The sequence below is a fragment of the Nicotiana tomentosiformis genome, chromosome 10, assembly GCF_000390325.3.
Source record: "Nicotiana tomentosiformis chromosome 10, ASM39032v3, whole genome shotgun sequence".
Classification (NCBI taxonomy): Eukaryota; Viridiplantae; Streptophyta; class Magnoliopsida; order Solanales; family Solanaceae; genus Nicotiana; species Nicotiana tomentosiformis.
In genome coordinates, this window is record NC_090821.1 from 47,093,341 (window position 1) to 47,106,150 (window position 12,810).

The 12,810-nt window shown below is 37.9% G+C and overlaps 1 protein-coding gene across 3 annotated transcripts; it reads right to left on the reverse strand.

Annotated features, from left to right (window-relative positions):
• Positions 1-2,265: 2,265 nt before the first annotated feature.
• On the reverse strand, positions 2,266-11,275 carry LOC104095416 (uncharacterized). 3 transcript variants are annotated; one of them, XM_070187216.1, is made up of 6 exons: positions 11,068-11,275; positions 10,808-10,978; positions 10,084-10,251; positions 3,406-3,603; positions 3,045-3,142; positions 2,266-2,962 (listed from the first exon to the last, which is right to left on the reverse strand). In XM_070187216.1, the coding sequence occupies exons 1-6, from the start codon at positions 11,132-11,134 to the stop codon at positions 2,456-2,458; spliced, it is 1,209 nt and encodes a 402-aa protein (XP_070043317.1). In that variant the 5' UTR covers positions 11,135-11,275; the 3' UTR covers positions 2,266-2,455. The 3 variants fall into 3 exon arrangements, with proteins under 3 accessions (XP_070043317.1, XP_070043319.1, XP_009599850.2); XM_070187218.1 differs by having other exon boundaries at positions 2,266-2,966; XM_009601555.4 differs by lacking the exons at positions 2,266-2,962; positions 3,045-3,142; positions 3,406-3,603; positions 10,808-10,978; positions 11,068-11,275 and adding an exon at positions 4,560-8,201 and having other exon boundaries at positions 10,084-10,220.
• Positions 11,276-12,810: the final 1,535 nt, after the last annotated feature.

Consider the following 12,810-nt stretch of genomic DNA (forward strand, 5'->3'; position numbering starts at 1 on the left):
TATACGCTAATGGAATGAATTCCACAAGAAAAACTATCAAATTAGACCAAAACCCAAAATTGGCTCCAACCCAGCCCCCGGGCCCACGTATCGAAATCCGACAAAATTTACAAAACTAGAAAGCTCATTCACTCACGAGTCTAACCATACCAAATTCATCAAAATCCGACATCGTTTGGTCTTTCAAATCCTTAAATTAAACTCTTAAAAATTCCAAGCCCTAACCCCTCATTTTCACTAATTACAATGATTAAACAATAGAAAATCACCATGTATACAAGTATTAGGGCTCAAGCAACTTACCTCACAAATAGCCCTTGAATCACCTTTCGAAAATTACTCCAAAAGCTCCAAAAACCGACTTGAAAATTGTGGAAATGAACCAAAATTCGCGAAGTGCTATCTATATATTCTGCTCAGATTTTCGCACCTGCGGCCTATTCCACGCGCCTGCGGGACCGCACATGCAGTCAAAAATTCCCGCACCTGCGAGAATCACTTAAACTCTCAGCATCCGCACCTGCGCCTAGGTCTCGCACCTGCGGGCTCGCAGGTGCGTCCAAATCCTTCGCGCCTGCGCTCCAGCCTTGGCCTCCCATTTTCCGCATCTACGCTTCAAATTCTCGCGCCTGCGGTAGCGCACGTGCGCATTTCCTTCTGCTTCTGCGAAGCCTGCCCAACGCCCTCTTTTCCGCATCTGCGGACTCCCCTTGCGCACCAGCGACCTCGCACCTGCGACTCCTCCTTCCGCAGGTGCGGAAATAGCAGTAGCAGCAGCTTCAGCTGCATTTTCCAACTTCGACAAATTCGTTAACCACCCGGAATCACCCCGAGGCCCTCGGGACCTCAACCAAAAATACCAACAAGTCATATATCAATATACAAACTTAGTCGAACCTTCGAATCACTCAAAACAGCATCAAATAACCAAATTACCCTTGAATTCAAGCCTAAGAACTTCTAAATTTCCAAATTCGGCAACCGATGCGAAACCAACAAAAACCACGACCGAATGACCTCAAATTTTGCACACACGTCACAAATGACGCTACGAACCCATTCCAACTTCCGGAATTTCATTCCGACCCCGATATCAAATTTTTCACTGCCGACCAAGAATCGCCAAATTTCGCCAATTCAAGCCTAATTCTACCACGGACCTCCAAATCACATTCCGGACGTACTACTATGTCCAAAATCACCTAACAAAGCTAACGGAACCATCAGAATTTAAATTCGAGATCGTTTACACATAGATCAACATCCGGTTTACTTTTCCAACTTAAGGTTCTAAATAAGAGACTAAGTGTCTCATTCCACTCCGAAACCACTTCGGGCCCGAACCAACTAACCCGGTATATCATAATATAGCTTAAGAGCATAAAGGAAACAGAAATGGAGAAAACTGGGCTATAACTCCCGAAACGACCGTTCGAGTCGTTACACATACTTTATGTTCATCTCTTACACTATTTTACTATAGTAGTCTTCACTTTTTTGCATATAAAAGACTGTGTAAATGTCAGTGGAAAGACACACAAAAAAAAAGTGAAATACTCCTTCTTTCTATCTTTGTTTCTTATTTATATTTTACTAAATTACTTTTATTTTATAACACAAATATAAAAGAAAGACAAAACAAAACAATAAAAAAAACACAAAATGGAACCAAAAACAAAGAACGAAAAGAAAGATAGGTAACTGAAAAAGAAAAGACAAAATGTAAAGGGAAACAAAAAGGGGGATAAAATTACACGACAGGGGATTCAAACCCATAGTCTAGACAATCAAGGGGACACACAACAACAAACGGACCAAAGTGGTGTCTTGGCATTGGTTCGCTCAGGTATATTTAAGAATTTTATCACAAGAATTATAGTGCTATACACAATCTAGGGACGGGAGCATTTACACCTCCATGTAAATCCGCCCGTCCGTAATATTATATTTGTTTGTCTTTGTTGTACGTGTAATCAAATCTCGTGAAAAGAAAAGGATTGCAATTAATTAATAACTAACTAGCTTAAAACTTGCTAATTCATGAAAAATCCTCACAATATAAATAATGTTAGGACATGCAGTGACGCAAAATACGCTATGGGTTCCATCACATTGCACCTGGAAGTGAGAGAGCATGAGCTGGGGTTCCCACATCATGGACGGATGTGAGAAAAGTATAATCAATCCCAACTTAAGACATAATTGTTATGAAGCAGCGGAATATACTATATTTGCGGCTATATAGTCTAAAGAGGCAAAATCAAATGGAAACAAAAAGAAATAGTTTTTCCATACGAGGCACCTATCACTTCATTGAAACAAGAAACACAGACTAGAAATATTAGGGGCTCGAGTCATTTGCTTGTCCTACTATGTACATGAAAGTGGTAGCAGATAGACTGACTACTTTCAAAACAGTTGCAAAGTTAATAGTAACACATTAGTGCTACTACTACTAGATTTCACTAAGTTTCATTTTTCGGTTAACTAAGCTCGAAATGCTCTGTGAAACTTCAGGTCCTGAAGAAGCAATCCCCTGCTCTGCAAACCCTTTTAGATTAGCTACTATCATGCTATCTAGAACAGAAATATCGGTACTTTTGCTCACCGCATCATCTTGATTAGTAGTCAGCTCGGAGTTAACTAAACTTCCATCAAAAGTTATCAAATCCTCCAAAATGTTAGCTACCACCGGTGATTTTGCTGATTCTTTGCTTTCAGAGTCATCAAAATTTAAGAGAGGAGCCAGTTGTCTACGAGAAGTCTGGCATACTACTACTTTAGGACTAAACATTAGGCGCAGATGGGAGAAAGTAAGCAACACGAGCTTCCTTAAAAGTAAATAGATCTTTGAGTCAACAACTACGCTTCTGATGCCGAAGCAGAACATCAGAACTTGTCTCTCCAGACTGATTAGGAAGTGCTTCCATGTCATGTTGCGCTGAAGACGACTGCTGTGTTCCTGTCTAGAAAGTTCCATTAGAGAATATGTGAGCATTTGTCACATCACTGGAACTCAAAAACCGACTACTATTGATACTTACATTTGGGATAACATAAGGACGAATGACCAACCCGAGAATCAAGCAGACCAAGCAGGGAAGCCCCACGGTTAAGAACCATGTAGAAACTGCTCTTAGAGCTGGAAAATGTTACAAATGTTAAAGTATCTTATTTCAGGTAAAAGGAAAAATTGGCATTCAAAATCACAATGTAGAAAGTGAGGAACATCTAAGAAATGACACTAACAAAAGGTTTATGGAACACTCATAGTCATGTTGTGCACTAACCAATCCACAAGCTTTTAGACTGCAGAAACTGATGAGCAATTCCAACCTCAAAATCACAATAAGGGGACAAACACAATTCAAAAATGAGCAATGTATGCTTAGTTGAATGTATTACCAGAATGAGAATTTCTTGAGCAATCCTCGGCCTTAAGCTGTATTTCGCGGACTAACTTAGTGCCACGGTCAGAGATCATTAAAGTGCATCTCTCAGGAACAAAAGAAAGTTCAAAATCATCTGAAAATGAGGCATTTAATCCAGGTCCATCAGCACGGCCTGGTATTAGTGAATAACCTCCTGCTATTGTAGTAACACCTGATATCATCATTGATTAAGGAGTTTCATTCAGAATCCAACATGATGATAATAATAAAACAAATATTACTGAAGCAGCTTAACTTATAGTTACCGTGTAATATCACCACCATTTGACAGTTACGCAAGTAAACAAGCAAAATAATACACAATTGATCACCTTCCCTGAGGAAAACTCTCTCTGTACTATAACTCCCCCTTAATAGAAAAAGATTGTTGAAGAAGAGAAACACCAGAGAGTCATAGTAAGAAGTTGCTAAATAGGACCCTTAAAGGCATGCTTATAAACCATAGTGTACAGCATATTTTCAACCAACATGAGAAGCATAAATTGGGGTTGATTACACATTACACCACTGGCAGCTAACATGGATTAAAATTATAGTCAACAACTAGTGGCTGCATGCCCAACTTCTTTGTCCAAACAGTTATATTTACCCAGCACCCAGTTGCTGTCCTGGGGGGCATCATCTCTTGTCGCTTGAAATCAGCAATTCCAAGTGTATGCCTAGAAAGCTGTGTTAGAGGGCGAATAGCCAGCTTTCCAAGTAGTCTTCGAACAAGAAAGTCTGCATTTCCTCTTACTCATCCATGAAGTTTGTTGTTTCCTTTCCGAAGCAGTACTATTCTTGACCTTCAACAAACATGAACCAACACCATCTGACAGCCACACCAATTTCTAAAGACATACAGAAAATGTTCTAATGTTGTTTTTATCAACCTCATCGTTTTTCATAAGCCTAGCATATGGGTTCCCCTCAAGTCTCTCCACCTTATCCTGTCACTTGCGAATAGCCTGCTTTCCAAGTAGTCTTCGAACAAGAAAGTCTGCATTTCCTCTTACTCATCCATGAAGTTTGCTGTTCCCTTTCCGAAGCAGTACTATTCTTGACCTTCAACAAACATGAACCAACACCATCTGACAGCCACACCAATTTCTAAAGACATACAGAAAATGTTCTAATGCTGTTTTTATCAACATCATCTTTTTTCATAAGCCTAGCATATGGGTTCCCCTCATGTCTCCCCACCTTATCCTGTCACTTGTTACCCAAAATACGAAGATCCTATTTAGTATGACAAAATGTTTCCTGGCAGAAATGTTGCCATTGATGAAATCATATGTTGGGTTGAAGAACTCATTGAAGATGTTATCGCCATGTAAAAAAACTTACACTGACCAGGAATGGATAGCTTAGTGGTAGAGACCTCCACATTCAACCATAAGGTCGAGGGTTTAGCGGCCATCAAGGAAGCAGAGGAAGAAAGAGTCCCAGCAATAGGCTCTCGGATATAGGGGCTTTAGTGGTGGAGTTTAACATATCCCCCAAGAAATAATCTTCAATCAAATGGGGAAAACAACTTAGAGCGTTAGGTCATTTTTCACTTGCCCCTCTAAGAGCCTATTTTGGATAGGTTTAAAAGCTGGTCAAACTTAGTGTTTGTAGCTTATTGGGGTGTTTGGCAACCTTATAGCCCATTTGGCTTAGCTGAATTAAAGTAGCTTTTAAGTATCAAGTACTGAAAACACTTTTTAAGTGATGGTATTGGTTCTGTAAACAAACAGTTGCATGTTGGGATAGTATTGGTTCTGTAAACAAACATATGTACTTATTTGCTTATGCATGTAATGACCATTCTAGGAGACAATTGATATCAAATTAGTTTACATAAAAAAGGTGCACCTAAAATATATTACTAAATTGATTTTTTTTGATAAGGTAAATTGTATTAATCAAAAGGGAGAAAAAACTCCCGCATACAAGAAGTATACAAAAAGTAGAGAATTTACATCAGAACATGATTCCCTACAAATGACGCCCAATCTTCTACACAAGTAAGGGCTACATGTGCGCACCAAAAAGCGATCAGAGATAAAAGACTATTCTTAAGATGTGAAAACGAAGACTCAATCCCCTCAAAACCTCTCCTATTTCTCTCTCCCCAGACTAACCACATGAGAGCTAACGGGGCGAACTTCCACGCCTTTTGCTTGCTTCTTCTACGGAAATCGGCCCAGCTATATAGCATTTCCTTTACAGTGTTTGGCATCACTCATTGAACACCAAAGAGATTCAGGATTGCCCTCCATAGACCCCAGGACACAGGGCAATGCAGCATAAGATGATCAACTTCTTCCCCTGAGCTTTTACACATGTAGCACCAACTAACATGTGTAATTCTTCTCTTTCGCAGATTTTCAGATGTCAAGATCACTCCCCTCGCTGCTAGCCACGCGAAGAAACACACCTTCGTAGGCGCCTTAGGAATCCAGATCGATGAGTATGGGAAAGTAGCCTCCTGTCTCACCAACATACTCTGGTAGAAGAACTTTACGGTGAACAAGCCATCATCACGCAACCCCTATCTCCAAGAATCATAAGATGGATGGGGCATATCTTGCCCGTATAGCAGTGCTAATAAATTTTGGAGCTCCGCAATCTCTCAATCTTGCATGTTCCTTCGAAAAGAGAGGTCCCATACTATCCCCCCTTCATGCTTCTTGCGTATTTGTTGGACCATCAATTCCTTCTGGTTTAAAGCTCTGTAGACGTGTGGGAAAGAGACCCTCAGAGTAGCCTCTCCACACCACTTGTGATTCCAAAAGCTGATTCTCCTTCCATCTCCCACCTTGTAAGTGATGCTGCCATAGAAAGCTTCCCAGTTCTTCATGATGTTCCTCCACATGCCACACCCGAACGGTGTTGTGATTGCCTTGGTCCTCCAACCCCTCCCGTGGAATCATACTTTTCTGCTATGACCTCCCTCCATAGAGCATGCTCTTCTACCCCGAATCTCCACAGCCACTTCCCCAGCAAAGCTCTGTTGAATACCCTGAGATCTTTTACTCCAAGTCCACCCCACTTCTTTGGGGAAGTGACTGTCTGCCAATTCACTAGATGAAACTTTCTAGTTCCATCTGCCGCATCCCAGAGAAAATTCCTTTGAAGTCGCTCCAGTTTTTCTGTGATGCTCACAGGTGCTTGCAACAGGGATAAGTAATAGGTAGGGATACTTGACAAAGTGCTTTTAATAAGCACTTCCTTACCGCCTTTTGACAAATACCGTTTCTGCCAGCCTGCTAATCGTTTTTCAACCCTTTCAATGACTGGATTCCAAACAGTAGTATCCTTTTTCAAAGCACCCAACGGTAGACCCAGGTAAGTAGTGGGGAGAGAGCCCATCTTGCATCCGAGAACATGCGACAAAGCATCAATGTTAGCAACCTCACCCACCGGGAAAATCTCACACTTGCCGAGGTTGATTTTGAGTCCTGATATTATCTGAAACCACTGCAGTACCTGCTTCAGGCAGGTCAACTGATCCATATCGGCATCACAGAAAACTAGGGTGTCATCCGCCAAAAGCAAATGAGAGACCCTTCGGGCACTGAGCACCCCGATCGGAGCTGAGAAACCTCTCAAGAAGCCTCCACTCGCCGCACGATCCATCATTTTACTCAGAGCATCCATCACTAAAATGAATAGCATGGGGGATAGGGGGTCACCTTGCCTGAGCCCCCTGGAGCTGCCAAAGAAACCACACGGGCTACCATTAACCAGGACAGAGAATCTGACTGTTGAAATGCAAAACTTGATCCATCCCCTCCATCTTTCCCCAAAACCCATCCGTTTCATAATGAAGTCCAGGAACTCCCAATTGACATGATCGAAAGCCTTCTCAAGGTCCAACTTGCACAGCAATCCGGATTCTCTATTTTTCCTTCTGGAGTCTACAAGTTCATTTGCCACAAGAGCAGCATCCAGGATCTGTCTACCTTCCACAAACGCATTCTGGGAGGACGAAACAGACACGTCAAGAACCTTCTTTAGTCTGTTGGAAAGCATTTTAGAAATAATCTTGTAAATGCTCCCCACTAGACTGATAGGCCTATAGTCTCTGATACAAGATGCGCCTTCTTTCTTAGGCACAATGGTAATAAAAGAAGCATTGATGCTTCTCTCGAAAGCACCATTCACGTGGAAGTATTCGATGGCTTCCATCAACTCCCCCTTGACAGTGTCCCAACAGAGCTGGAAGAAAGCCAGGGAGAAACCATCAGGCCCAGGGGCCTTATCACCAGCACAACTCGATACAGCATCGTGCACCTCCTCCTCCTCGAAAGCTCTTTCTAGCCACTCATTGTCTCCCTCCCCTATGTGGTTGAACTCTATTCCCCCAAAGTAGGCCTCCAGCTAACTTCCTCTTTGTATAAGTTCTCATAAAACCCCACTATCGCCCCGTTTACCTCTTCCTCTCCCTCGATCCTTACCCCATCTACAACTAAGGACTCTATGAAGTTTCTCCTTCGATTTGCAATCGCAACCCTGTGGAAAAACTTAGTATTCGAATCCCCCTCCTTTAACCAGAGCGCCCTTGATTTTTGTCACCAACTAGTCTCCTGAGCTATTGCTAGCTCGACTATTTCACTTTCAACCTCCCCCAATCTCACTTTCTCAGTTTCATCTAGCTCCCTCGCTTTGAACTTGGGAGAAGAAGACTTATGAGTTGGATAGCATTTATGTCCAATCTATGATCTCTTAACCTTGTAGTAATTTAGCTTTCATATGTGCGCCATCAAATTCTACCCTGCAATCCTGTAAACATATACAAATTTAACTTAAGTATGTAGAAGTGAATGACAAAATTGTACAAACATAATAAAGTATGTTTAATTCAAAATCGTTGCTTATTTTAAAGAAAGTGAGATGTAATTACATGGCTTACGATCTCCACAATCATTATAATTTATGTATATTCTAATAATATCTCTTGCAAGATTGCCAATAACCTTTAAAAAACTATGAAAGCGTCTATGAATCATCTCTCCTGAGGTATGTCATCCTATTCTAAACTTGTCACTCCTTTCTCAACGGCTTAAAAAGAGTTCATTCGGGTTTCATGTAATCCGAATGGTAAAAAGGGATTATATGAAAGCCAAATGGATTCTTTTTAAGCAACTGGCGAAAAGGAGACAAGTTTAGGATGGGATGACATCAACAGAGAAACAATTCATAGACACTTTCATAGTGTTTTAAAAGACGTTACTAAGCTTGCAAGAGTTATTATTAGAACATATAAATTATAATGATGTATAGAAGATCACAAGTCATGTAACCGACGATATCTCCATTTCTATAAAGTAAATAACGTTTTTTAAATAACTATACTTTATTATGTTTTCATAATTTTCACACTGCTACAAACTTAAGCTAAATTTGTACATATAAATTTATAGGATTACAATGGAGTACTTGATTACACACATGTGAAAGCTACAATAACTTAAGGTCGAGAAATACCATATATTGGACATAAAGGCTACCTAACTCAAAGTATTCTTGTTGTTGTTGTAGACTTTAATATGTGCTTTATATTTGCGTGGGCTGGGTAAAAGTAGCTCACAATAGTCGCATATTTAGTGAGGCCCTTCATAGACCAGAGCTCAACTTTTTATATTCATTGGGAACAAATATTATCTAGTTGATGCAGGATATCCGCACATGAGCGGATATATGACTCCATACAAAAGAGATAAGATACCACATAGCAGAATTTTGTTATGTTGCCACACAACAATTGCGAACACCAATAGAATGTAAAAAGAATTTAATTATTTTCATTCTTCCTGTACAAATATTGTAGAAATATTTTAGAGCATACATTTGAGTTCGGAAAGCAAGATAGTCTATCTTAGGACACACGCTTTACTATCACATTGACACTCAAAACATTCAAAGGGATATCGCACTTGCTACTATGAATATTCACAATTATACGAGAAAGAAATATGATGTGAATATGCATTCCGAGCAGCTGAGGATGAAAGATATATTCGCGATGTTGGTACATCTACAGTAACTAAGAATATAAATGTGAAAAATTTGGAAGAACAAAGCGATAACTGTTAGATGACTTTTCATGGTATGATTATTAATAAAATTTGCAATGCTTGATGATTGTAATCATATGAATATTTTTCGTTCTTTGTATTCGAATCAATTTAGAAATATAGGTGCACCTTTTACGAAAACAAATTTGATATTCAAATATCTTAAGGTATCTGAATAGTCACCCCAAAATGATCATTATCACCCCATTAGCATTACAAGCACTAGCAAATATGTAATTGAACTAGACACTCGTTTATAAAATCAACTACAGCACTTAAAAAGTATTTTTTAGCTTGCTGCTTAAAATCTACATAAATTCAGCTAAGCCAAACGGGATATAAATGTGTCAAAGTTATTTTCACCGTTTGTTACAAATAAGCATCAGTAAACACCGGTCTAATGGCTCCCCACCCTCAACCCCCATCACTATCACAGTCTTACAACTGTTTACCCTAACCAAACACCAGATATGAATCTCTAGTATAACATTCTTACAATGGAAAACACTTTAAGCCAGATCAAACATGACCAATAAGACTAGACAAAATACCCCAAATAAGAAATTATCACGAGTATATCTAGATACCTGATTTGCTAATCTTTCTAATTGCATGTTTGTTCCTAATATCAGCAACATAAATATTCCCTTTTGAATCAACAGTAATGCTTTTCGGTTTGTTGAACTTAGCCTTATCCAGAGAACCATCCACATAGCCCGCAGTCTCAGTACCGGTTAACTTCGAAATAGAAAATTCTGCAAAATACCCAAATATTTTATCTAGATGAAATAACACAATTCTGCAACAATCCCACTTCTTAAAAATCAACCCTTCCCCCAAATAGAAAAAAAAAGTTACAAACTTACAATCTTTATCACGTTTGCATGAGTCTTTGTTACATGAAGTATACCCAAAAACTGTCCCAATAAACCAAACTAACCCCAAAAATTGTTCCAATAAACTGAACTAACCCAACTCAGCAACAATCCCGCTTCATAAAAATCAACTTTTTCTCCAAAATAATTTAATCAAAATCTAATCTTTATCACATTTACTATTTTTGGTACATGAAACATAGCCATAAATTACCCCAATAAACTGAACTAACCCAATTCTGCAACAACCCCCACTTCATAAAATCAAGCCTTTCTCCAAATAGTTCAATTAAAACCCAATTTTTATCACATTTACTATTTGTGATATATGAAACATACCCATAAATTATCCCAAGACACTGAACAATCCCACTTCAGAAAAATTACCCCTTTTCACCAAATAGAGGGGAAAAAATTTAATCTTTATAAAATTTACCAGAGTTTTTGTTGTATGATAATGTGTAAAAAGTACTGGCAGCAGAATCAAGAATGATGAAATTGCCAGCACCCAGTACAGGAATTATGGAGTGAGGGTTAATTTTGATCTTGTTGCCATCAATCACTGTCTTAACTGAGTAACCATCTTCAAAGATCACTTGAGCATGAACTGTAAAAAAGCAGTCAAAGTTTAGCTTTTCTTATTTTTTTTATTTTTTGTCTGAAATGTAAAGAGTAAAAAAAGTAAACAAAACTTACCTGGGTTAAGAATTATATTGAAGAAGAAGAAGAAGAGGATACAGAGGGTTGAAACCAGTGAAGCCATGAGATCACAGAGGTTGATGAGGAAATGGATTTTTTCTTTCTTTTTTTGGCTTAAGGGTTAAGGTAAATTTCAAATAGGTATTGGTTCAAGTGTTCAACAGAGGAATCCAAGGAAAGTTTATCATAGCGCGGAATACCCTGAAACCCCCTAAACCTTGGCATGAATTATTACTCAAGTCCCTAAATTATTGGTCTTAATTATCCCTTAATTTGGCCTTTTGAGAGTTATTAACCCGGACTTAATTATCCCTTAATTTGGCCTTTTGAGAGTTATTAACCCGGACGTTGATGTGGCAAAGAGTGTCTCTTTTAAACGCGTGGGAGTGAAAAAAAATTGAAAAATAAGTTTTCAAGTAAGTTATTTTTTAACTTTTAATTGTCATATAATCATATATATAATGATTTATTTTGCTACAACTATGTATTTTTTCTTGCTTCATCTTAACATACAATATGGAATTTTCTCTAACTTTTATTCTTTTTAATTTCTTCTATAAATATAATGTCTATTTGTTCCAACTGTATTTTTTTTTGGGTCAAATGTAAAAATTTTGATTGGAACTCCATCATTTTAGCCGGATGAAAAACTTTTAGCAAAAATAATGAAGTACTAGTTATGTATTTTCTGTTTTTTCTTTAGATATAATGTCTATTTATTTTAATTATATATTTTTATTTTCGAGTCAAATCACTAAAAAAAATTTGGCTACAACTCCATTATTTCTTACAAAATAAAAAGGTATAGCCAGAATAGTGATGTTGTAATTGTACTCTCTTTTTATTTCTTCTTTTGATATAATAGCTATTTATTTTAACTGTGTATTTTTACTTTGTCAGGTAAAATCTATCCCCAAAAAAATATATATTTTTAGAGCTCCATATAATTTAGAACTATATAAAAAATTATAGCCAAAATAATAAAGTTCAATATATGTATTTTTTATATATGTTTAAATGCCTTGACTATTTATTTCAACTGTATAAATCTTTATTTTCAGGTCAAATTCAATAAAGAATAACTAAAACTTTATTATTTTTAGCCAAATAAAAAAAAATTGCCTAAATAATGTAGTTTTAGCCAAGTTTTACTATAAATATTATCCGAAAAGGGATTATCTAAAAAGGAACACGCTTACAAAGGTAAAAAATATATTTTAATTTTCAAAAGTTTTCAAAAAAATGCCACATGGACAGGAAAATTCACGCGGCAGACGAGCTCTTGCCACTTTCCTGGGATGAGATAGTCTAAGGGGTAACAACTATCGAATAACTAAGTATAGGGGTAATTAAGATTACAGATAGTTCAAGTATGTAACCGATAATGCATACCAAATTTAGGGGGTTTAAGGTATTTTGCCTTTATCATAATGTCCGACTAGTAAAATTTATTCTTTTGTCCCTCGAAGTCACGTTGTTGAAATATTAACCCTATGATCTATTTTGTTTGACACGTTAGGACCACTTTGGATTTGGTTTAGAAGTTGATATACGATGTTCAACGGGTGTTAAAGAGAAGGTAAAATTCTTTTTGGCAAAATTTAACGGGAGAAGTGCACAGTTAACCACTAATTAGAGATATCTTTACTCTTTAGCCACTGTTTAAAATGTATTTACTCTTTAGCCAGTGCTTAATATATTTTTACCAGCCCGGGCAAAAATACTCCTATGCTAGACATG

Coding starts and splice junctions, on each gene's coding strand:
- LOC104095416 (XM_009601555.4), bottom strand. CDS start 7,607: ATGGAAGCCATCGAATACTTCCACGTGAATGGTGCTTTCGAGAGAAGC.